Source organism: Brachycentrus maculatus, unplaced genomic scaffold (assembly GCF_059751285.1).
Source record: "Brachycentrus maculatus isolate JH-2025_06_01 unplaced genomic scaffold, ASM5975128v1 h1tg000124l, whole genome shotgun sequence".
Taxonomy (NCBI): domain Eukaryota; kingdom Metazoa; phylum Arthropoda; class Insecta; order Trichoptera; family Brachycentridae; genus Brachycentrus; species Brachycentrus maculatus.
This window is the reverse complement of record NW_028280877.1, coordinates 181,903-208,926: the sequence shown is the minus strand read 5'-3', so window position 1 is coordinate 208,926 and position 27,024 is coordinate 181,903. Positions and strand designations below refer to the sequence as shown.

The 27,024-nt window shown below is 32.8% G+C and overlaps 1 protein-coding gene across 2 annotated transcripts in view; it reads left to right on the top strand.

The window, feature by feature from the left end:
• Positions 1–27,024, top strand: part of LOC148309402 (serum response factor homolog) — a 209,195-nt gene that overhangs the window by 21,350 nt on the left and 160,821 nt on the right. For both annotated transcript variants that reach the window (XM_088260105.1, XM_088260104.1), the window contains exon 2: positions 14,483–14,743. In XM_088260105.1, coding sequence (XP_088116231.1) covers positions 14,483–14,743 — 261 coding nt within the window. The remainder of the gene's footprint in view (positions 1–14,482; positions 14,744–27,024) is intronic.

The following is a 27,024-nucleotide window of genomic DNA, read 5'->3' as shown; positions in this document are numbered from 1 at the left end:
AATCTAACATTTTAATTTAATATCCTTTATGGAGCGCGGGGCTTGATATAATGCTGATTACTTTTCCTTCTTTTTTTCTTCTTTTTTAATTAAGATTACATTGTTTACACACGCTGCACAATACTCTATGCACCGTTGAATGCGAATAAGGGTTAGAGAGTGAAAGACACTCACGGAAAACAACCTGAGTATCTTTTTTATGTTATAATACCATATTTTTTGCTACAAACGAATTATACAAATTATAAAATCCTACTTAGAAACTTAACCATAACTTATATGTAATTATTATTGTAATACACTACTTAAGTTCATTAAATTTAAAGTAATTTTGTCAGAAAATTATATTAATTCGTGGTTTTCAATCCCTGTATATAACATAGAGTACATTTCCACTTGTATTTTATTTGACCAGTGATCGGGTTTCATCGTTACCGATATCATCAGACTGGGGAACTCGGTCACTGGTCAAATAAAATAAAATGGAAAAAAAACTAGATAATTGTTGTTTTATTGTATGAAATCCAGTTCCACCAAGAAATGTCAGTACAAAACTTACACGTTTCCATTTAGATGTAATGTAATTTTTTTAATGAAACGGTGGTTAGAAGTAAACTATGGGGTTAAGAGTATAATATTATTTGTGTTCGATACAATGCTGTTTTGTTTGCGGTCATAATATTTCAATGATTAAAGAAAACACTTGTTTTTTACCACTTGAGTTTTATTATAGACTACATGTTTCAGAAGTTAAACTTCCATCATTCAAGTGTGTATAATAACTAAAATATAAAATTGTTCTATAAATAAGGAGAGGGGAAAGTAAGGGGAAGGGGTTAGTCAAGGGACGGAGTTTGAAATCAAAGGAAAAATGGAAAGCAAAGGTGAAGAATTTTGAAACAATATATTATTCAATAAATTATTATTAGAATTTAGGTGTAATAATTTTAATTTATGACAGTGAAATGAGTGATTAGTATCTATTATGTGATTTGCAAATTCCGAAAAATAATTACTAACAAGACCGCTATGATGTTCTTAAATTCTAATCTTTAAATTTCTCGCAGTTTGGCCAGTATATTTTTTATCAAATATATATATATATATATATATATATATATATATATATATATATATATATATATATATATATATATATATATATATATATATATATATATATATATATATTAATATATAATTATTTATTAATATATATATTAATAGAATAATTATTATTATTATAGAACAATTTTATATTTTAGTTATTATACAGACCTGAATGATGGAAGTTTAACTTCTGAAACATGTAGTCTATAATAAAACTCAAGTGGTAAAAAACAAGTGTTTTCTTTAATCATTGTAATATGTCTTACCACAAAATTAATGCCGAAACAATAAATAAAATGTCATAATATTTCAATGTCTGTGGACTCGAAAGTGTTTAATTTCGACGCAGCGTTCATTTTACTCGCAAAATGGATATTTGCACACTTTCTTTGGCTCTGTGCCACAATTACTCGAGTCGTGTACTAAATGTTATAAGAGATTCCAACCATTTTAACATAATGCGTATTTTATTTACGGTTTCATGTACTCAACTCGGGTTTCTTCCTTATTTTATTCACGTAATATTTGAACATCTGACAGGTTGATCCAAAAGTATTTTCCATCAATTTTCATAATTATCAAAACTAAGTACCTACGTAGAAAACTTAGTACCTACGATATTATGAATACGGTTTGTTTATTGAGCTTGCATTTGACATTTTTAATGAACAATTCACATTTTCTAGAGCAAAAAAGTAAAATCTTCAAATGGTAATAAAGTCATACCAAAAAATTTTTGCTCTTAGGTCCCATGTCGGATGTTATTCGAAATATTTTTCATCATAAGTATTATTTATTTAAATTCCAAGCTTACATTTTTGTCTCTCGTATCTATTACAACAGTATGTGGAGCAGAGGACAAAAGATTTTTCCAATTGGAATGTAACTGTCTACCTAGATTTTTTTTAAATTTTGGGGGACCGGAAAGGGTTAAGTCAACTTTTGATGCGGACTCACCTCTTAAAGCCCTTTTAAGAGATTAGAATAAGCTCGTTTTCCGTTAATTTTGATCTGTTATTATAATTGTGAGACATGAAGAAAATACCAACCTGTTTCTGTAAGAATCTGTCGTAGAACGGATAAGTTTACATATTTGGGTAAAAATAGCAATTCATATGAATAAAAAATTGTAATAAAACGTTAATATGCGCTTTAATCTTTCATTGACTTACTGACCTTTTTTTATTATTTATAGAAAACTAATTAATTCCTTATCTATAAAAAGTTAAAAGTTGATTAAAACTTCAAATATTATTTTATGAATTAAATTTTTTTTTGTCTTTTATGTGTACCATACTCATATACATACTTTTTTTCTTCCAACCCTTTTCCGCACCCAATGTGCATAGGGCATTGAATCGTATTGACGCAGTGTTATCTTGATCGTTACTTACATGAAGGCAAGGTGATCACTCCTGCGCTTCAGATACCAGTCCAGGGTAATATTAACCAAACATTAGAGTGTAAAATCACTAATATTTAATTAATGGCCGAATTGTGATCGTTTTGCTTTTACGGGAGTACTAGAAAACATATACATACTAATATATTTATTTCGAAGAAAAACTTATTTTTTTCAATACAAAAACTGAGTTTTAAGTAAAAAACATCAATCACTTTTAACATTTTGAGTGTGTCCAAATACTTGGTCACAAATCTGAATTATCTCCAATCATAGGAGTTTTCATATTATTTTTTGACATCTCATCAAAGATGAAGAAGAATATGGAAGTCTGGGCATTTACGGGGCTGACGACCGTCATAGGCTAGTTTAAGTGATCACTTTACACACGTGTAACATTCACCAATTCTACCCATTATTGACAACCACACTACTCAAATTCTTGGAAGTTCTAGATATATGAACCAATTCAGAAACATTGTTCTTGAATCACTAGAACTTCACTAGAGACATCTACGTAATTACGTTTAATGTTACCTGGAGAGAAAATTATGTTGCGGACTATCGTATATCCCGCCTTAACGTTTTTGACTAAAAAAGTCTATGAGACAGAATAACCATCAACAGGATAAGTGAAAAATGCGAGATCAAAGATGTCGTTAGGTGGGGAAGGAAACGGAGGAGACAATAGTATGCGCATGTGAGGAGAATGGAACCATCCAGACTCCCTTGCATTGCATTGCACGGAACCCAAGGTAGACTACCAAAGAGAAAGATTGACAGATGGGAATCGACATCGCATGAGGCTAATCCATCTTAAAAACATGCAGAAGAAGAAAGAGAAGAGTATACGGAAACAGTATATAAAATAGTATCTACACTATGTGTGGGAACGCATATCGCTCACTCCTTTCAAGAAAGTCATAAATCAAAAAACTTGATTTTTCAGGAGAACGTTTTTAAAGTTTAAAAAAGAATACAATTTATTAAAAATAAACATCAAGCCACTTATTGAACTTTTTACTGTGCAACAGATCTTTTTAGGTAAAACCTGAAGGTTTCTTCTCCATTTGAAAAACATTTAGTATATTACAAAAAATAATTGAACAATACCTTTTCTTCAAAATACTAAAACAACACTTTCTGCCCTGTAGCGGGTAAATATTAAGTTAAAAATATGCCACTTTTTCTGGGTTATAGTACATTTTATGGGCATTCCGAAAACATGCACAACTGAAAATTGACGATTTTTGATTTATGGCGTTCTTGAAAGGAGTGAGCGATATGTGATGATAAAAATAAACAAAAATCGTCGTGTATAATCAGATTCAGAACCCAGCCGTGATATTCACTCCCATTGTTTGAAGTAGACTATCATAAATCATAATATTGTATGCGTTTATATATTTGTACATATCTAGGATGTACGAGTAGGTACTTGTGATAGAAATATGCCAGGAATGTGATCGCCAGGCTACAACCACGAAATAATTCCAGTGTGAATTTAAATCAGGCAATACCTTCATCTTTTATATATTAATTTTTAAATCAAACACAGATTTTTTGAGTCTACTAAGTTTTTATTTTATCAAAAAACACATAAAAATTTATATTGTGACAATTATTTCGCCTAGTTATGGCATTTACAAACATTCGTTTGAAATTCGTGTTTTTTGTTTTAATAAAATACAACTTTGTAGACTCAAAAAATCTGTGTTTGATTTAAAAATTAATACATAAATTAAAATGGAGTTCTACAAAGTAAACGCCAAATCAATAAATACCTTCATCAATTATTTTCTTTCATGTTTATTTGCACACACTTTGTGGCATATTTTATAAACTTTATACATAAAATAAAACTAAAATATTTTTTACCACTTTTATTTATGACACTTTTTTCTCCAACCGGTTTCAAAAAGCACCTTGTCGCCTTTAGTGATGGATATGTGCTATCCACCCCTGAACTAGAAGTGGATACATGCCAGGTTTTAGGGTTCTGATTGATCTGGTCGTTTTTTTTGGCCGTCCTCGTTCTGTTCTCCCGTTCACATTTGCCAAATAGACTTTCATAGTGACTCTTTCGTTATCCATTCGCTTCACATGTCCATACCATATAACGATTTTCAAATGATGATAATAATATCATATGATAAGGTTAGAGTATGAAGTTAATTTATTGTTGCGCTTAGCGATAATTTTTATAGGTTTTGTGAATTCAGACATAATGATTTGTTTTTGTATACTAAAAATAAACACCGATTTTTAGAGTCTACTAAATTGTATTTTATTATTAAAAACATAAAAATAAAATTTGTGACAATTATTTCACCTTGTTATAGCATTTTCAAACTATTGATATTAGATTTTTTACTATTTTTTTTAAAGATAAAGAAATATTTGTGTTTTTATGATTTACACAAATATTTCAATTTCATACTATTTCTGTGAGCCTACGCGGCTCATTATTAGAAATAGGTATCAAATTGTGATAGAGTGGGTTCGAACTGAGAAACTATGACTCCAGAGTCCGCGACACTAACCACAGGACCACAACCTGACATTATTGTTAGTAGTTAGACAGTAGTTTAATAGTGCCATAACAAGGTGAAACGATTTTCATTCTTATTTTTATGTGTTTTAATAAGGACTTTTTTTAAAGCTGTCCCACCGCATGCCCAGATCTGATACAGAAGCATCTAGGCTTCCTGACAGATCTGTTCTTGCTAAGCAATTTTTTTTATCTATGTTGCGAAATTTAATGAAAATGTGAAACAATATAAAATTGTAATCCCAATTTATAAAATCCCGATTTTACTGTGAATTTACATTTAAAAGCTTTCAATATACCAGGTGTATTTTAATAAGAACTCAATATCATTTTAGTTGACTCTAAAAATCAGAGTTTAATTTTAATATTTAATATATAAATCAAAATGGAGTTTTTGAAATTAAACGCCAAATCTATAAATAGTAATTTGTACCTGCTATATATAATACATTGTGTGCATTTCGAATTTAGACTTGATTCGTCATGCTGCGATATATCGTAGCTTGTATCGTTCTGTAACACGACTGCAACATCTGGCGGGCTGTGTCATGTCGGTATGTTGGCATCCAACATAGGTACAGTCGGTTCATTACCTTCTCCCGATTTCTGATATCCTGATAACGCCTCCACCTCCGACTCCTTTCTGCAAATTCGCACACATGTTTTTACCACCTTACCGTTTTTTTATTTGTCATATTATTTATTTCATTACTTGATTCGGCAGTCAGTTTGTGGCATATCTATCCATTTTTAATTTTAGTTTTACTTGGTAAACACCACTACAATAAAAATAAAACTATTGTGACAAGCGTTTAGATCCATTCCGTATCATCTTCGGTCAAACATCACATACGGTGATTGAAAATGATGCGGAATGCATCAAAACACGTGTCACAATAGATTTTAAGAAATAGCATTATTTACCATTAAAACTTAAATTGAAATATCGCTCACTCCTTTCAACGTCATATATCAAAAGACTTGATTTCTCAGGAGATCGTTTTTAAAGTTTAAAATATAATGAAATGTATTAAAAATAAATGTCAAGCCACTTATTGAACTTTTTACTGTGCAACAGATCTTTTTAGGTAAAACCTGAATGTTTTTTTCTCCATTAAAATAATTATCAATGCCTTTTCTTCAAACTGCAAAAACTGCACTTTCTGCCCTGTAAATATTAAGTTAAAAATTAAGTTAAAAACATGTAATATGTAATTATTAAGTTAAAAATATGCCACTTTTGCTGGAATATAATACGTTTTCTGGACTTTCCGAAAACATGCACAACTGAAAATTGACGATTTTAGATATATGACGTTGTTGAAAGGAGTGAGCGATATGTAGTTAAATTATACGATTTGAGTTTTGTACTGACAGTCTTGGTGGAACTGCATTTTATATAGTAAAACAACAATTTTATAGTTTTTTTACAATATGTTTTTACGAGTAGTTGACCAGTAATTGTTATTTTTGTTTAAATTATACATACAAAATCTATTTCTATACTACAGTTTATATATTATAAAAAACCCAATTAAAATGCTTACCATAGTTTATGTGAAATTATTGTTACAAATTCATTCAATATAAATTTATTTATTTATAGAATTTGCGTTTAATTTGTAGAACTCTATTTTAATTTTGTGACAATTGTTTCGCCTTGTTATAGCATTTTCAAACTAATGTTCAAACGAATGAACATTCGTTTGAAAACGCCATAACTAGGCGAAAGAATTGACACAAAATATTTTTTTGTGTTTTTTAAGAATAAAATACAACTTAGTAAACTCAAAAATGTGTGATTGATTTTAACATTTAATATATGATTTGAATTCATTTTCTCAGAAAAATAAAATAAAATCATGGTTTTTAACCCATATCTTTTTGTGTATGTAAAATTTTATCTAACCTCCCACCAGTCTGATGATGTCGGTTACGACGAAACTCGGTCACTGGTTAAATGAAATAAAAATGGAAAAGTAACTACAATGTTTACCTACCCTTGTAGAAAACGCCATAATGGAAGTAGTAAAAGTAATTAAAGGTGCGCTTTATGTCAGACATTGGTGGTAACATGTTAAGTTGACACCTCCTACCGTTGAATTTCATTAAGTTCGTTAATAAATTAAAAAGTTTTGCTAAAATATAGAACGTGGAGTTAAATGATGTTAATTTTATGTAAAATATTCGACAATAATAGTCAGACTGTGAATATTACGCAAAAAAAACGAAACGCATATGTCACTTTGCAACCGGTTAAAAGTTGCTAACTTACGACCATCAACATACTATGTATGTGTTTAAAAGATCACATATCTATATTTTAATATCAATTTGTAATTCATAAATTAAGTTTTGTATGATACGGTTGGTTGTAAAGAATATATATTTTTTTGTTGGTATTTTTTTACAGAATTTCCGTTTATCATATAAAATGGCTTCACTGTTTATAGCAGATGACAAAAGGATGCAAAAGGTGTGGCCTTTAATTTAATGGATTTACTTTTATATGTCATGCTGCTGAATGCTTAGTGTAAAAATAGACCAGCATATAAATGGTGTATTTATTATCAATCTACATAATAAAAATGTAATTAAAACTAACTAATTGACTAACCGTCACGCTTTTCCGCAGGAGCATACAGAGAGAAAAGAACTCCACGCCAATATGTTTTTTCCAACAATCTTCGACATTCTTTTCCACATTCATACATCGCTCACTCCTTTCAACAATGTCATATATCAAAAAACTTGATTTTTCAGAAGATCGTTTTTAAAGTTGAAGAATATAATAAAATGTATTAAAAATCAATATCAAGCCACTTATTGAACTGTTTACTGTGCAACAGATATTTTTAGTTAAAACCTGAATGTTTTTTTTCCATTTAAAAAATATTTAATATATTTAAAAAAATAATTAAACGATACCTTTTCTTCAAAATGCAAAAACAACACTTTCTCCCCTGTAGTGGGTGAATATTAAGTTAAAAATATGCCGCTTTTGCTGGAATATAGTACATTTTCTGGGCATTCCGTAAACATGAACAACTGAAAATTTACGATTTTTGATATATGACTTTGTTGAAAGGAGTGAGCGACATCTACTCATACCTACCCGCTGATTATTCCGACTCCTGAACTCACCACTTATGAGCATTTGAAATATTTGATCATGCCAAGTTTTCTTCGGTATTTCTCTGATTCTATTATAAACCACATTCGCGTCATAAATTTTATTTACTGTTATTTCTTCACTCATTCAATTTGCATGCCCAAAAAATCTCAAATCAACTTTCTTAATTTGATGGATAATGCTGATATCAGCCTTGCATTATTTCCTTATATCACCATTCGATTATCTATTATATATTGTTTATCAGAAACTAAATAATGAAATGCGCTCCCTCAGACGAATGTGTGGAAAATCATTGTATGACAGAATTAAAAACGAAGATATAAGTAGGAATGTAAGGCTGAACAAGGAATAATTGAAAAGATTGGGAAGAGTTCTTTACGGTGGTATGGACATGTAAAGCGAATGGATAACAAGAAAATGACTAAGAAAATATATGTGGCGAATGTGAGTGGGGAAACAGAACGAGGACGACCGAAAAAGACTTGGCACGATCAGATCAATCAGAACCTAAAATCTGGCGATGTCGAAAGTCTGCGTAATCGGAGGGCATGTATGTATAGATATATGGATGTGAAGGAGGCGAGGAGTATGTCAGGACAGAAGAGTGTGGCGTTCCATCCTTTCTGCCTACTCCTGCGGCGAAACGGCGTGATGGTAGTAGTAGTAGTAGCAGCTTGCTAGTAAATGTTGTGTGTTGGAGTAAATGTGTGTTGGAGTATTTCGTTTGAGCATGCTTAAAACGAGAATGCTTATTTCAAGCAAATGTATACAGGCTAGAGATCATGCTCATTTTAAGCAGCTACATGTTCAATAACTAACATGTGTATCCTTAAACGAAAGTATGGGTATAAGAGAGACATCATTATAAGATGAAAATGTCCAGGTCCGTTGGGAATCCTTATATCCATGTCCGACTGTTGCTCCAATATACTGTACTTTAGAACTATGTATCTTTTACAGAATACAGTACATATTGCTCACTCCTTTCAAGAATGTCATCAATCAAAAAACTTCATTTTTCAGGAGAACATTTTTAAAGTCTAAAAATATAATACAATGCATTAAAAATAAATATCAAGCCACTAATTGAACTTTTTACCGTGCAACAGATCTTTTTAGGTAAAACCTGAAAGTTTTTACTCCATCTGAAAAATATTACTTTATTTAAAAAAAATAATTAAACAGTACCTTTTCTTCAAAATGCAAAAACAACACTATCTGCCCTGTAGCGAGTAAATATTAAGTAAAAAATATGCCGCTTTTGCTGGGATATAGTATAGTAGTCTCTGGGCATTTCGAAAACATGCACAACTGAAAATGGACGATTTTTGATTTATGACGTTCTTGAAAGGAATAAGCGATATCCTATCAATGAAATGTCACCGTATGTCGTCAAGTCTATCAGGCTGCAAGTCTGTACAATCCTAGCACTACCCGCGATTAGCAGCTCCGTTTCAAAATGCCAATCTAGAAAAAAAATCCTCGCATCGCTGTCCATCGATCATACGACTATACCTTGTTGAAATGCGCCGAGCGATCTCCGCTATTGCGCAAAAACTGCTCTCATAGTCCACAATGCTCGGTCGACAATGCGACAATAGCTCCGGCTAGCTGCGACAGTTGACAATAACAACATTGGGTAATTTCGTGCGATTTGGTTCCCACGATGCTCTTCCAGCTGATTCAGATCACGTCTCTCCTGCGTTTTGTACGACACGTCAATTGTACACCAGATCTTCGGTAAGCAGATATATATATATATCACCATCTGCGTGCGTTTTTTTTCCTCTATCCGACGTGTATTGTTTTGTTTTGTCGCTCTTTTATACTTTTGACCCCCGACCGGGACTTGTTTGAACGTGATCTCGTGGCTCTGTAGACGTCTTATCGAAAGTGTTACGAAAATATGTATTCATCTCGCGTTACCGCCAGTGACGTGCATACACGATTAGATATTTCAATGAATGATGATGGTCCAAATATTATACGTGTTTTTACGATTTCTAGTCGAGCTTTCTGAGAAGTTGCCATCTCTACTTGCCGTGGATACATTTCACTAGAACCGTTATTTTTCGTTTTCTTAACACATTGGTGTCGGGCGGTTTTTTCATCAACCCCGATCCTAATAAGTGTATTAATTAGGGTCGTTTACTAGTTACAAATAATCGCAAATCTAACTCTAATCTGTACAATGTCTTTTGGCGTCTCGTGCAGTACCAAAAGTAAGCAAATAGAACGCCTATAAGCGTCTCCCTCTCTCTACCAACAGTATGTTAAATATGCTTTTAAGCGTTTCCCGCAAACAATGTGTAAGATGGGAGTTGCATTTATTATTTACCTTACTTATTATGTACAAGGTTTATATATCATTGAGTGGATTTTTGTTTTCTCTAGTCAAAAAACATGATTTATTTTAATCTGTGTTGGGAAAAGGAGGGACAAGTCAATGTGGGCCAATGAGGAACTTGTCAGCATTTGCTCATTGCTGGGAGGAAACCACGTAAACCTCCTCAGGACAAGCCGGACTGTTGACTATCGTTAACAGACCTTCCGTTCCGCTAGAAGAGAAGGTTATAAAGAAAGTTTTATTTTTATTTTATAAAGTAAGTTAGTTAGTTAATAATAATGATATTTTTGCATAATTTATACAGCGCCATTTTCGTAAAATACTATCTAAAGGGCGCTTATACAGATACGCAGTGGTGATGGTAAATATGTATATTAGGAACCCCCTACAAAATTGGTTTATGTCTTTAAATACTGCGACTCTTGGAATTCTTGCAATCTTTTCGGATTGTATATATTTTGATGGATTTTACCTACCTTATTACCTGCTATCCCGACCTACGACAGTTGGAGGTGTAGTTTATTCATAAACTCTATTTTTACTAATTTCAAGGGTAAGTTTTATATGTGAAACATTGCTCTCCAGTTATTTTATTAATCAGTGAAAAAGCGCATTTTTTGTACATTTCATTTAAACCTTCATTATTTAGTATTAAATGCCGAAAAAACCTGATTTGAGTGAAACTGAGCGGTCTCAAATAATTTTTTTGAATTCAGAAGGGTTGACCCGGGTAAAAATAACTAAAAAAATTCAATGCTCCCAGTGCGCGGTCCGAATTACTTTTCAATATTCTTTGAATCTTTTTCTTATGAAAACTGCCCAAAACTACCAGAAAAGGAATCACTTCAAGTCGCAAAGACTGAATTTCAGGTATTGAATCATTAAAAAAACCGTCTTAGTATGTCTTTAAAGCTATCTGCTGAACTGGAAAGTGAATGCAACATAAAAATTTTGACACGCATAGTGAGAAAATTTTTCATGCCAACTCTATGCCAACTCTAATGCCGACACTATGCTTCACTTCATACTTAAGCTTTGACTCCATTGAGTATACATATATTGAATTATATATAGGTTTACAACATTTTGAGTGTGTCCAAATACTTGTTCACAAAATCTGGATTATCTCCAATTAATAATAATAATAAAACCCTTACCGCACCCCAATGGTGCATAGGGCACTGCTTCATATAAACGCAGTTTTATCTCGATCGATTACACATGAAGGAAAGGTGATCAGCCCTCCACTTCAGGTACCAGTCCAGTGTAATATTGAATAAATATTAGAGTGAAAAAATCACTTATATTTATTAAACCCCCCTGAGAATCGAACCCGGGACCTCCAGAACGGTAGCCGAGCATGCTGACCATTGCACTACGGAGGCAATACTCCAATTACAGGAGTTATTTTCATATTATTTTTTGACATCTCATCAAAGATGATAATGGGTAGAATTGGTGAATGTTGCACGTGTGTAAAGTGACCACATAAACCAGCCTATGACGGTTGTCAGCCCCGTAAATGCCCAGACTTCCATATTCTTCTTCATCTTTGATGAGATGTCAAAAAATAGAATAAATATATATATAGGTCGATTTAGGTCCTGCAGAATTCGATCGCTTTTTTTCTGTTCACACACGTACATTGCACTAATTAGTATATTATAATTTCACATTCTTGGCATTACCAAATTGTGTAGACCTTTTAAATGCGTTTTTACAGAATTTTTCACTTTTCTCCGTAGGCGGTGTCAGATAAACTCATGAATTATTTATCCTGTGACTAGGTATAATGTTTGCGTCGAGTTTTTTTTTCTCCATTTATTTATATTGCAACACTTTATCAGGAAAGTAGCAGGTGATTGGTTAACAATGTGCTCTCCAACAATGGGATAATTGTGCACGAACTCGACTCCAAATGTCGAAGGTAAAAAAGTCACATAAATTGTATTGACAGATGATTCATAGGAATATTCATGAAGCTTATTTTTTTTTTGCTTACCTGCAGTTGGTGATACTTTTTCTTTCTTGAGCTTTTCATCTGACGCATTTAACCCTCTCCTACCCTCAGCCTCAGTTAAACCCTCATATCGCTCACTCCTTTCAAGAACGTCATAAATCTAAATACTTGATTATTCAGGCGAACGTTTTTAAAGTTTAAAAATATAATACTATGTATTAAAAATAAATATCAAGCCACTTATTGAACTTTTTACTGTGCAACAGAACCTTTAAGGTAAAACCTGAAGGTTTTTTCTCCATTTGAAAAATATTTAGTGTATTTAAAAAAAATATATACAATACCTTTTCTTCAAAATGCAAAAACAACACTTTCTGCCCTGCAGCGCGGGTAAATATTAAGTTAAAAATATGCCTCTTTTGCTGGGATATAGTACATTTTCTGGGCATTCCAAAAACATGCACAACTGAAAATTGTCAATTTTTGATTTATGACGTTCTTGAAAGGAGTGTTATAGTATAATAGTTATTCCCCCCCCCCCCCGTTTGGGAATCGAACCTCCAGAACGGTAGCCAAGCGTGCTGACCATTACACTACGGAGGCGGACATTTATTTACGTCATAAACTCCACGCTTAAAATTTATTATACTCATTTTAAAAAAATGTACTAAAGGGTTAATAAAATGTAAGAAAAAACGACAGGCAGCCGTAGTATTATTGCCATCTTTGTATTCAAATGGTTATACGCCAAGTACACAGTGTGCCTACATGTGATTCTGACCGCCCGTTGTTGGGTTTACTTAAACTTGCCATTGTCACTCCATCCTACATGTTAAATGGCATTGTGCAGTACCTACGTAGAAATTTTATGTCTACATTTATTGAGTCGTTTGTCATCTACTTAAATTTTGTGTCTAAATACATTGGCTAGTTTATCATCATAAAATAATTAGAAATAAGTAAAGTAATCAATAAAGATTTACCCATAGTATATAATCAACTAAATTTAACTTCGAGTCCACTTTGAAAATATTCCCATTGTGATTCATTTGTCTTCTTTCTCTCTTTAATTTTTTTTTTATTCAAATCGCTCACTCCTTTCAAGAACGTCATAAATCAAAAAACTTGATTTTTCAGGAAAACGTTTTTATATTAAAAAAAATTAAACAATACCTTTTCTTCAAAACGTAAAACAACACTTACTGCCCTGTAGCGGGTAAATATTAAGATCAAAATATGCCTCTTTTGCTGGGATAAAGTACATTTTCTGGGCATTCCGAAAAGATGCACAGCTGAAAAATGTCGATTTTTGATTTATGACGTTCTTGAAAGGAGTGAGCGAAATGTCAAATCGTAATAACTTTATTTTAATGCCCTGACGATGGAATGATTTTCCGAAACCGGTAGTCACGAATAAGTGTTTATAAAAGTGGTATTACACAAAGTGTCAATGGATGATAAGGAGTGTTTTATTACCATACCACAAAGTTGTCAATGCTTTTAATATAAAAAATAGTTTATCATTTACCTTAATTTTATATAATTTTTAAATTTTTTAAAATTTGTATACATTTATTTAAATCACAATTTATACATATTTACAACTTTTTTTTGCAAAGACCCTTAATATATGGAGATATCTTAATACATTGGCTAGTTTTTCATCTACCAAAATTTTGTATCTAAATATATTGCCTAGTTTGTCATCTACCAAAATTTTGTACCTAAATATATTGCCTAGTTTGTCATCTACCAAAATTTTGTGTCTAAATATATTGCCTAGTTTGTCATCTACCTAATTTAGATATTTATTGTACTGATATGGGTAGTTTGTCGTCTACCCCATTTCCTCCCTCTCCTTTCCCCTTTTCCACTTGTTTTGTCATATTCGTTTATGTGTATAATTTGCTCTTATTCATCTGTTAAATTCTCAAAAACTTGTTAACACTATGCTGATGTTTTACTTTCTCCCTCAGGCATACGAGTTATCAACGCTGACCGGCACGCAAGTGATGCTGCTGGTCGCGTCGGAGACCGGCCACGTGTACACGTTCGCGACGCGGAAGCTGCAGCCGATGATCACGTCGGACTCGGGCAAGCGGCTCATCCAGACGTGCCTGAACTCGCCGGACCCGCCGCAGGGCGCCGGGCCGGGCCACGGCGGCGACCAGCGCATGTCGGCCACCGGCTTCGAGGAGACGGAGCTGACCTACAACATCGCCGACGAGGAGACCAAAGTAAGGCAGTTGGTGTACGGCGGCTCGCCCATGGGCGGGCCGCCGCAGGGCTACCAGCACATGGAGCACCACGGCATGGGCGTGTCGCCGCAGGGCTACCACCAGCACGGGCCGTGCGCCTCCCCCCTGCCGCTGCCGCCCTCGCTGGCGCAGCAGTACGGCCACCCTCACATGTCCCACCACACGCAGCGGTAGTGTGCGACGCTTCGGCCGCACGGGGCGCTGCCGGCCGAACCGAACCCACTCTCGCGTGCACTCCTGGCGACGTCGTCAGCTCGACCAGTCTGTAGTATCAATCTCATTACTTCTGAACCATCCCTAAGTCATAATCAACAAAACTACTGCTCATAGCTGGCTTCATCAGCTTGACCAGTCTGTAATATCATTCAAACTTGTTCTGAACCAACCTTGAATTGTTTTCATCGAAACTACTGCTTTTAGCAGGGTTCATCAGCTTGACTAGTATGTGTTAAATCAACCAATCTAGTTCTGAACCATCCCTGAGTTGTTTGTAACAAAACTACTGGTTTTAGCTGTATCATTGGCTTCATCAGCCTGAACAGCCTGTAATATCGATCGAACCATCTAGCTCTGAATCATCCCTTTGATTGTTTTCAACAAAACTACTCATTTATGCTGTATCGTTGGTTTCATCAGCTTGACCAGTCTGTAACATCGATTCAACTAGTTCTGAACCAACCCAAAATTGTTTTGACGAAATTACTGGTTTTAGCTGTATGATCAAAACTGTACACGATGTGGTGAAAGAGGCACTCTTTATCATTGACCTGACCTGCTCGGTTGCTTTTAAATTCCAAAAATGTCTTGCTACATCTGAATCTTGTATTGTCTGATACTTGAATCGAATTAACCAGATTCTAATGATTTTTTTTGGCTTTGGCAAACCAAATCCAATGTGGCTTCAAAAGCCCGTCCAATCATTTTGTTTCCAACAGGTTATAAACACCTACGGCAAACATTGACTAAGGTATTTTAAGCGATTCAACACATCTGACCGTGTACGATAATTATGGTATCCATCAAAATTGAAACGTCACTTACTTTTTGCGCGGTTGCGCGTTCGGCTGGCAGATAGCTCGGCACGGGTGTGGTTGGGATGCTGCACGCCCGTAGTTGCTTGGTATCATTAGTGCAGTTTTCATTTGTTTTGTGTGTTCATAGTTGTGCTTTTGTTTTTTCCATATTACGAAGTGGACTGCATTTGTTTTTATTTTTTTATTCATTTTCTGTCATGTCGTCTTCACCGGTGCTTTTACTGTTTTACTCAAAGTTGTAATGCAACTTGTGCCGTTTAAAATAAAACCTTGTTTTTGACCACGAGAAATATATCCCGTGAAAAAAACACCCTAACAATGGTGATATTTATAAATAAATCCCCATGTATAATTTGTATAGGATTCTAAAGTGGTTATTATAAAACATTGTTTTACGCCACAATTTTTTTAAACAAAGATACTGACCGATGATAGTTTTTGTAAACATTTGCCTAATGTTTAATTAGTTGTTAAATCCATTTCTTTATATGATTTTAAGGTGGTTAGTATAAAACTTTGTTCAAAACCACAAGAAATGTGTTTTCTGAAATTTGGAAACTAAAAAACCCCTCTAACAATGTTAAAATTTATGCATTCTTAAACAAATTATACGTTTTTCTAGTGGTTAACTTAAAACGTTGTTTTAAACCAGGAAAGGATTTATTTATTTTGCTTTCTTAACTTTTTAATTTACCACTTCAAAGGAAAATGCACCCTGCCAACAATTAAAAAACATCAAATTATTGGGTAAAATCGCTCAATTGTTTTTTTAAAATGAAGCTAGATCTGTCAACTGTTCAATAACTTTGTGTTATACAGTAGTTGAGAAATTGATTAGCGCTAAAAGTTGCTTAAATGCAACTTTTCAGACAACCCAATCATAAACAAAAATATTTAGTGGTGTCATACAAAGTTTCCTTTCAAATGTCTTTTACAATTTACAATTTCCTGGTTCTACTGTGGAATTACTCACACATGACTTTGGATCACTTTAAGTAAAGCAGTAAACAGCCATGTATTGTTTCCATTTCATTATTTAAATCCACAATCTCTATGGTGTATTTAGTCATATTATATATTTTATAAAATAATGCAATAGAACTTAGAATATAAACAATTAATCGTAATTTGACCATGTGGAATAGTGGAAGATTCTTCGGGAGATAGGTAAGAATATTATTTTTGATAACTACATATTTTTATGAAGAAAATATATATTTTAATTTTTATACCTTTGAAAGCAATGAATTTCATAGAATGGATGTCTTATATATGTACTTAGACAGAAAAATTTATAACTCTGTCTCTAAATTTATCTTTATATATGTATATGTATATGTATATATATATATATATATATATATATATTATATATATATATATATATATATATATATATATATATATATATATATATATATATATATATATATATATATATATATATATATATATATATTTTTTTTTTTTTTTTTTTTTTTAATTTTCTAAGGACCCTTTTTATGTAATTTTTTTTTTTTTTTTTAAATTTACTTGTCTCAATTAAATCTAGATTTTTTTTAAAATCATTCGTCTAAACATGTAAGCAATTAAAGAGCTTCTCTTGAAACTATATGCGCTTATGTGAAAAGGGGACTATATAATATATTTTCTTTTCTAAAAATACTACGAAGCAAAGGTTTGTATTTTATTTTATTTGAGTATTTTTCTATGGTTTTAATTTGATAGTAATATCTATTATATGTTTTTATTATTTTATTTTGTATATTTTTATGCACGGTTTGGTTTTGTGTTGTTTTCTTTATGAATTATTATATACATTATTTTTGTTTTTGTTTTACATAATGAGGTCTGTTGTGAAATGCAATGTTATTTTTAAATGAAAGTAAATATTTTTTTACTTTCTTCTTTTTCTAAATTTTTAAAAGTACGATTGCATTTTGCGAACCGGTCTAATGGCGCAACATCTGTCATTTCCCATTAAGAGGAATGTTTTTAACCCTTGACTACCGTGTAGTCATTATTACGAGCTACTTTATTAAGAAAAATATATTAATTATGAATAATTAGATGTTTAAATCATTATTTTTTTAAATATTAATATCCGTCCATAGCAACCGAGGAGAGACATGGCCATATTGAAGTTTTTAATTAACTTTACAAATATTATGTGCCTTATAATGTTATTGATAGACTAATTATTTAGGTATAATTTACTAAGGACCAATGATACATTGTATAAAGTTTATACGAATTTAGCAAAAAAATATTTTTGTTGATTTTTGACTTAGTTATTTTACTTTTTTACCCAAATATTTTTTAACCTAAAACATTTTTTTAAATCTTCGTATCTAATCAAAACATCATTTTATTTACAATTATCGTGGTTGGCGCATTTAAATATCATCAGATAGATATCTGATGAAATTTCAATGTGATGAAATTGAATACCACAAGTTAAATGATGAATTAAACCAGATAGATATCTGATGAAATTTCAATGTGATGAAATTGAATACCACAAGTTAAATGATGAATTAAGCCACGATTCTTATGATGAAACTAATTCCAAGCCCTCTGGACCCTAAATATCGAGGCCCCGGTCATCTCGATATTAAAACACAATTTTTTAATAAATTACTCAAAAGGTTAAACCGATGAAACTAGGTCTTATCTGCTTCTTGGTGAAACACTTGATGAAACAATTATGTTTTTACTCAAAGTACCAATTTTCGAGATTAATTAAGAGACATGTCACCCAAAAATGTTTTACAGTACGTATGAAGGAAATATTACAAACAAAAAAGATTTTTTAACATTTTTTTTCTTCAATATTGACATTCACTGGACAATGTATCGTATGATAAAATGCAAATCTTCCGAAAAAATTCAAATGTGGATATTATGATAAAATTTAAACGAAAGTCTTTTGATGAAGTTAAAACACATAATCTTACGATGAAATTTAAGTACTTTTACATAATCTATGATGAACGTTAAATACACAAATCTTATATCAAAATTCAAATGTGGATCTTACGATGAAATTTAAATTTATATCTTATGATGAAAATTAAATATACACAAATCTTACGGTGAAATTCAAATGTAGATCTAATGATCAAAATATTTGAAAACGCAAATATCTTATGATTCAATTAAAATAATTAACCCTAGATTACGTAACTATCCTACGAGTGACGTTGTTGCGAAACATTCGTAAAAAATACGACATAAAAATACAACGGAAAAAAAAACATCAAAAAAACTTTTATTATTTTAGAAGCAATAGTAATTCTTTGGGTTTAAGATTAAGAAGTCACATAAAAATTAAAAAAATATTTTTAATAAATGTATATTAGGAAGGTTCTGTGAAGCTGGGGGAGGAATCGTCATTTTGCCGTCGTAATTTTTACGATAGTTTAGTATTCTAGGGTTAAATCTTATGATGAAATTTAAATATATGCTACATATCTTACGATGAAATTTAAATTCAAATATCTCTGTCCTTTTTTTTCTTCTTCTTTTTTCTTCCGTCCGTGATTCACCTGCAAGGCGAACAACGTAAAATGCTGCAAGTACATTATTTTTGACATACCAATTTCTGTTATTATTGTGGTCCGGTCAGTTTGGGTACGAGGAGCAATCAATTGGTCCGTTATGTTTTCCAATCACTTTTGACGTGTCTATTTCCTTATCGCACCTCTCCATCTGCGGTCCATTGATCTCGCATCCTCCGCCCGCCAATCAAAACGCGACATTTTGTATTTGGAATATTCTGAGAAAAAAAGTTCGACACGTCTGCCATTCTTGCTACAAAAAAGACATTATTTTATTCTCAATATTATCTATATTTTAAGCATTTGCTTTGTGGTAAGTCATTTTTACTTATATTTTTTTCACAAACATGTTTGTAATATTAGTATATAACCACTCACCGAGATTTTTTGTTTACCGGTCTCGAGACGTACTCGTCTCTTCGTCAGGACAATCACTAGAACAGCACGCAAATAATACTGTATTAAAGCATACAAACAAAATTTTTTTTATTTATTTATTTTATCGCCAATTGAGTGTTGGTTGCATTTTTTGGGCATTTGCGCCTTGTGTTACTCGCAAAAAGGCGGGATAATCGATAGCCCGCAAATGAATTTTCTTTAAATCCAGGTAACATTTATCGTAAAAGTTGTATTGAAAAAAATAAGTTTTTTCCGGAATAAATATATGGTTTTGAACAGAAAGCAGTTAAAAAATGGTCATAAATATTTTTTCAATATGTGTTAAAAAAATATATATTTCCGATATACATTCTTTAAAAAAATGTGCGCGGCGACACGTGTGGCTTCTCGCGCGGCTGGTCGCGTACTGAATTATATATTTGTGAGTGCATTCTTAAGACGTTTCAGCCAGTGTGACGGATAGTTAGACACTACGATTTGGTCCATACAATCATGGTTTAATATTAGCCTGAATGATGGATTTTGTCGATAACGCTTATCTCAGCCTTGCATTTTATCCTTGTTACACCTGTATAATACATTGCTTCGCCGCACATTCGTCTGAGAGATCGCATTTCGACTGCATTCAGTCTACTTTTATCCTTCTTTTGACAATTTCATTTCGATGCATTAGGGCTGCTACCAGGACACGATTGATGCTCTTACCTCTAATTACTATTCGAACATCTATCGTGCATCGTTTTTCCACACATTCGTCTGAGAGAATAAAATATGATTAAAATAATGTTATCGAAAAACCTCCATTAGTCGATTGAATGTCCAATTAAGGATATTATTGTTTTTTTTTTGCTGGTATTTGTATATCGGTAATTGGTAGCGCATATTAACGTAGGTACTTCCCACGTGGCTTATTCCGTGCCCATTTTCGGTCATTTTCGGCCGCATTCGGCCTTAATCGGAAAACTTCGGTTGCTCTTAGATACGCCTTTGTAATCGTAAAATGCCAAAACCCAGTATACTTACTCGTATTGAAAAATAATTGGAATACTCCAACTTGTATACACAAGTCCCTCGAGTTTCTGAGACGATGTATGATAGATGTTCGAATAGTGATGTAAGGAAAGAATGCAAGGCTGAGATAAGCACTATCGATAAAATTAAGAAAGGTGTGTTGAAATGGTTTGGGCATGTTTTTTTTCGATGGGAGTTTCGTTTATTTTTTATCTTGCTTATTACATACAAGGTTTCTTCGATCAATTTACACAAGATCAGATCAAGATCAGTTTCCACAAGACAACGGTTTCGACAAGAACCTTGTCATCATCAGGGTTTATTATAAAACATTAAAAACATTAAAATACTCATATTCAATTGCATTCCCTTACCAAATACTCCGTAAAAAATTATGAGTATTTTAATGCTTTTAATGTTTTAGAATTTCATAAACCATGATGATGACAAGGTGCTTGTCGAAACCGGTAGATTAAAGTGTACTTATAATAAAAAGCGGTTAAAACAAAATTGTTTAGTTTTATAAGTTTATAAAATGTGTCATAAAGTATCTGCGAAAAACATTCAAGAAATGATTTTTATTTGCACTAGCTAGGAACATATTTCATTTTAATATGTGTTGGGAACACAAAGGACAATCTAGTGTGGGCTAATCAGGAACATCTCAGCATTTTCTCATTGCTGGGATGGTTTAGGCATGTGAATGGAATAAGTGGAGAAAGAGTAAAACAAAATTATGAGAATCTACGAGAAGAAAACCGCGTAAAACTCCTTAAGAGAAGCCGGTATGTTGACTGTCGACAACAGACCTTCTGTTCCACTAGAAGAGGGTTCGGCATTTGGTTCCAGTTTTAATTATGGCATTTCCAAACGAATGACATGACTAGGCGAAACAATTGTCTAAAAATTTATGTGTTATTTAACAATAAAATCAACTTAGTAGACTTAAAAAAATTAATGTTTAATTTTAACATGTAATTTATTGATTTGGCGTTTAATTTGTAGAACTCCATTTTAATTTATGTATTAATTTTTAAATCAAACACAGATTTGTTGAGTCTACTAAGTTGTATTTTATTAACAAAAACACATCAAAAATAAATATTGGGACAATTGTTTCATTGCGACATTCGTTTGATAATGCCATAAGGCGAAACAATCGTCACAATTTTTTTTATGTGTTTTTGTTAATAAAATACAACTTAGTAGACTCAAAAATATGTGTTTGATTTAAAAATTAATACATAAATTAACATGTAATCTATAAATTCGCTAATTATGTTTAAGTTCCACAAGTCCACTGTGACCCTGGCATATCGGCGCGTGTATCCCGTTGATAATTGTCGTTTTTTTAAATATATTTTTATGTACACATAATGTATACATTTTAATCGTCCAATCGCTCGCGTGGGAGTCCACCACGAGCCAGGACATACAAGGCAATACGGAGATACGTACGTCTGAATGTAAACACGTACAATCTGTTGACACGAACTCCCAACTAGGTAGCGGCGAAAACGACAAAAATAATTGGAGCATTTCTACGTTAAAAAAAAATATATTAGTCTTCTTCTTCTACTACTTCTTGGTGTAGGCCTTGTGACCTGTTTTTATGAGGGATTAGTCTTATGCAATATCGATTCCCAGCTGTCAATCCATCTCTTTGACGGTCTACTTTGGGGTTGGCCGTGCAATGCAATGTGGGGGAGTCTGGATGGTTCTATTCTCCTCACATGCGCATACTATTATCTTCTTCGTTGCCTTCCCCACCTAACGACATCTTCGATCTCGCATATGTCTCTTATCCTGGTGTTCCTTATTCTATCTCGTAGACTCTTGCCAGATATGCTCCTAAGAGTTTCATTTCTGTAAATTACTAAAGTTTTTAAAACGTAACTAACCAATCGTCACGCTGTTTCCCCACAGGGGTAGGCAGAGACAATAGAAAGCCACGCCAATCTGTCTTTGTGAACATCATTCGCACCTTCCACATTCGTGCATTTCCTCATACATACATGGCAATTATTCTGACCCAAGTATTTGAAATTCTTTTCGTGCCAAGTTTTCCTCGGTTTTTCTCTGCATCTATTACCAACCAAATTTGCCTCATAATTTGTTTTACATATTGTTCTTTCTTCTCTTATTCGTTCTGCATGTTCAAACCATCTCCACACACCTTTCTTAATTTCATCGGTAATGCTCATCTCAGCCTTGCGTTTTTTCCTTATATCACCATTTGAACATCGTTTTGGCGCACATTCGTGTAATGGAAAATTCAACCTTTTCATTAAGATTTTCGAGAGGTTAAAATGTATTGTGACACCTTTTTCGATGCATTTCGCATCATTTTCAAACACCGAAGAAACAGCTCCTACCCTTTATTTATCCTTTAACGACCCATCTCTACGATTTACACTTAGCTTCACATACGGTGTTTGAAAATGATGCGGAATGCATCGAAACACGTGTCATAATAGATTTTGAGAAAAAGTGGTGTTTATCAAGTAATTTTTCAAATAAAATGGATTGATGTAACCACAATGTGACTGTCGAATCAATTGATGACAATTGTTTATCCGCTTATGAATCGAGTTTTCGTCTCGAACCATCTAAATTCATAAATACGTACATAATATATATTTTCTTTTTCTTCTAACCTTTATACGCACCCAATGGTCCATAGGACACTGCATCGTATAAAAGCAGTGTTATCTTGATCGTTTAATTACACGAAGGAAAGGTGATCAACCTTGCGCTTCAGGTATAAGTACTAGACTGAAAAATCAAAAAAAAATTTGACCCTCTTGGGAATCGAACCTAGGGTCTCCAGCATGGTAGCCTAACGCGTTATATATACATATACATATATATATATATATATATATATATATATATATATATATATATATATATATATATATATATATATATATATATATATATATATATATATATATATATATATATATATATATATATATATATATATATATATATATATATATATATATATATATATATATATATATATATATATATATACATACATATATATATATATATATATATATATATATATATATATATATATATATATATATTCGTATATTCAGCGTCACATTTTCCTATTGGAAATTCTAAGCCAGTTTCCTGCTTCGGATGTCGCTCACCAAAATAGTATGCGAGGAAAAGAGACGCCTTAACGAAAGAGACGGAGTCCGCGAGTGCGAGCGGGACGGAGCGACCGGCGCAAGGCGCGAGGGAGCGAGAGAGAGAATTGGCCCCAAACAGAACGCATCCAGCGACCAGGCCGGTTACGGAAATAGAACTTAAATGGTCTCCCCAGACTCCCGGATTGCTCTAATATAGGAGGACCACTGCGCCGATGAGAGTATTTTCAAATTACACCTTTTTAACCCTAGACCGCTGGACCTGCTTCAATGTGCCTTAATACGGGGCCGTTGTAAAATGTACGGCGATAAAAAAATCTCTATCCAAATCATTTTACCAAAAAAATTTACTCAAAACATTTCAAATATTATAGATTTAACCCTTACTGGTCCAATGTCAAATCTCATTCGACATCGATTTTTGGCTCTTATGGTAGGTCCCATGTCGGATGTTATTCGACATTTTTTTATCATTCGTAATATTTATTTAAATTTCAAGCTTACATTTTTGTCACTCGTATCAATTACAACAGTATGTGGAGCAGAGGACAAAATATTTTTTTCCAATTGGAATGCTACTGTCTACCTAGATTTTATTTTTAATTTTGGGGGACCGAAAAGGGTTAAGTTTTGTACTGACTTCCATAATCTTCTTCATCTATATTGATATATCAATATAAAATAACTCCTAAGTGGAGAAATCCTGATTTGTGAACAAAGATTTAAACGTAATTTTTTTTTTTTAAAACGCCTGTTATGTTTTTATTAAACCATTCGCCAGGATGATTTAAATCCACTCGTCTCTTCATCAGGACAATCAATATACCAGCATGCAATCATCACAATACACCAATATCTTGTGTACAGCACTATTCGCATACTTACATCTACGCAAAATATTAATATATGTGTTATTCGTCGGGTTATTAGTCAGTATTATAAACCGACTGGATGAATATTTCACTCAGATGTAAGTGTGCTAAAAGTGATTAGTGTCCTGACGAAGAGATGGGTAGACTAAAAACTCGGTTGATGTAAACCGTCTTGATGAATTTTCGTTTGAATGTCAGTTTGGTAATAGTAGTTTAATGATTGTCCTGACGAAGGGACTCATAATAAAATCTTGGTCATATACTAACATCTTAAAACGTCTGACAATGTGGATACTTAAAATATTAAAAATAAAATTTGGTGTATTTTCTCCTTAAATAGAAATTGTACATCTTTTCCAGTTAGGCTATTCTACCTTATATGGTTGTTATTTGTACCTAATGCATATGTGGTGCATAGGATACCACACGTAGGTTTAGTATATTACCACCCTTTAAGCCTCGAGTTCGATTCCTCATATAAATTTTTCAAGCAATGCAATTTAAAAATGCCTTCCAAAAACATGTCGTGTTTTAGTTACTAAATACGTTTCTGTAAACCTTACCTTCGGAGATTCATTAAGCTCCTAACCTTGTTCCGCGGCCGAGCGGTTATCGAGTCGACTTGCGGTCCGTGGGTGTCGAGTTTGCATCCCACAATCGTAAATTCGTCTCGGCTCACACACCAGGTTGCGTAGTTGGTTTGCTGAGAAATCGCCGGATGTTAGCTGTGATTTCGTAATGTTTTAATTGTGCAAGATCATGGTATTAAAAAAGTGTCTCTGAATCAGTAGAAATATATTGTACATTCTTCTTAATTTGTCTATGAATCCGTAGAATGATATTGTACATCCTTCTTAATTTGTCTCTGAATCTGTATAATGATATTGTACATCCTTCTTATTTCGTCTCTGAATCCGAGAATGTATTGTACATCCTTCTTACTTTGTCTTTCAATCCGTAGAATGATATTGTATATCCTTCTTAATTTGTCTGTGAATCCATAGAATGATATTGTACATCCTTCTTATTTCGTCTCTGAATCCGAGAATGTATTGTACATCCTTCTTAATTTGTCTTTCAATCCGTAGAATGATATTGTACATCCTTCTTAATTTGTCTGTGAATCCATAGAATGATATTGTACATCCTTCTTAATTTGTCTCTGAATCCGTAGAATGATATTTTACATCCTTCTTAATTTGTCTATAAATCTGTAGATTGATATTGTACATCCTTCTTAATTTGTTTATAAATCCGTATAATGATATTTTACATCCTTCTTAATTTGTCTCTGAATCCGTAGAATGATATTGTATATTATTCTTCCCCTATATAACCAGAAAAATTATAAAATTTAACCTTGCGATGCGCATGAATAACGGAATAATGTTTTTTTAAAAATCATGCCCACTCTATCCGCTCTTCTAATTCTCTCCCTTATCTGCATACAATTGTACTTGGATATGCCACTACATTAGATTGACGCAGTGTTATCTTGTTCACTATTTAAATTAAGATACGGTCAAATCAAACTTCAGTAAAACATCGTTTTATCAGTCTTAAGATGTGTTCTTATTACGATATTTCGAGCAGATTCGTACTAAAAATGTTTGCAATAAACAAATTGACCTGACAGATATTCAGTCTAAACAAATAATCCTATAGGGTGAACCATAATTAAGCGAGGGAACAAAATGACCGCCATTTTTGTATTCCTTGTCGCATCTCAGTCTAGTTTGTTTTTTTTTTGGAAAATGAGAACACTTACAATTTGTTATAGAGAGATAGACACACGCCAAAAGCGAGGAAAATAGCTATGTTATATTTGCGTCAAACTTTTCGCGGACGCGTCATCTCGAAATTAGGCGTAAATGGCTACATGGCCACACAGACCGAATGATTTTACACCACCAAACTTTTTAGTCCTAGATGTACATCAATTGTCCATAATTTCCTGCCAATCTGAAAGGCAAGATTTCTTTTTTTCGACAGCAAAATTGCCCTTCCATATACACGCGCAGAAAACAAGCCGATGCTTGCATTCGTTTAGTACTTAAGTATTAGCCATTTCTCGGATATTATTTTTCCTACCCCAGAAAAACCATATGGAATTATGTCAATAAAAATATAAATCGCAATTTATTTTTTTAAAAATAAAACTCAACCATAGTTTTCAACAACTTTTATTTTTGGTACTTTTTTTCCATCTGGTCA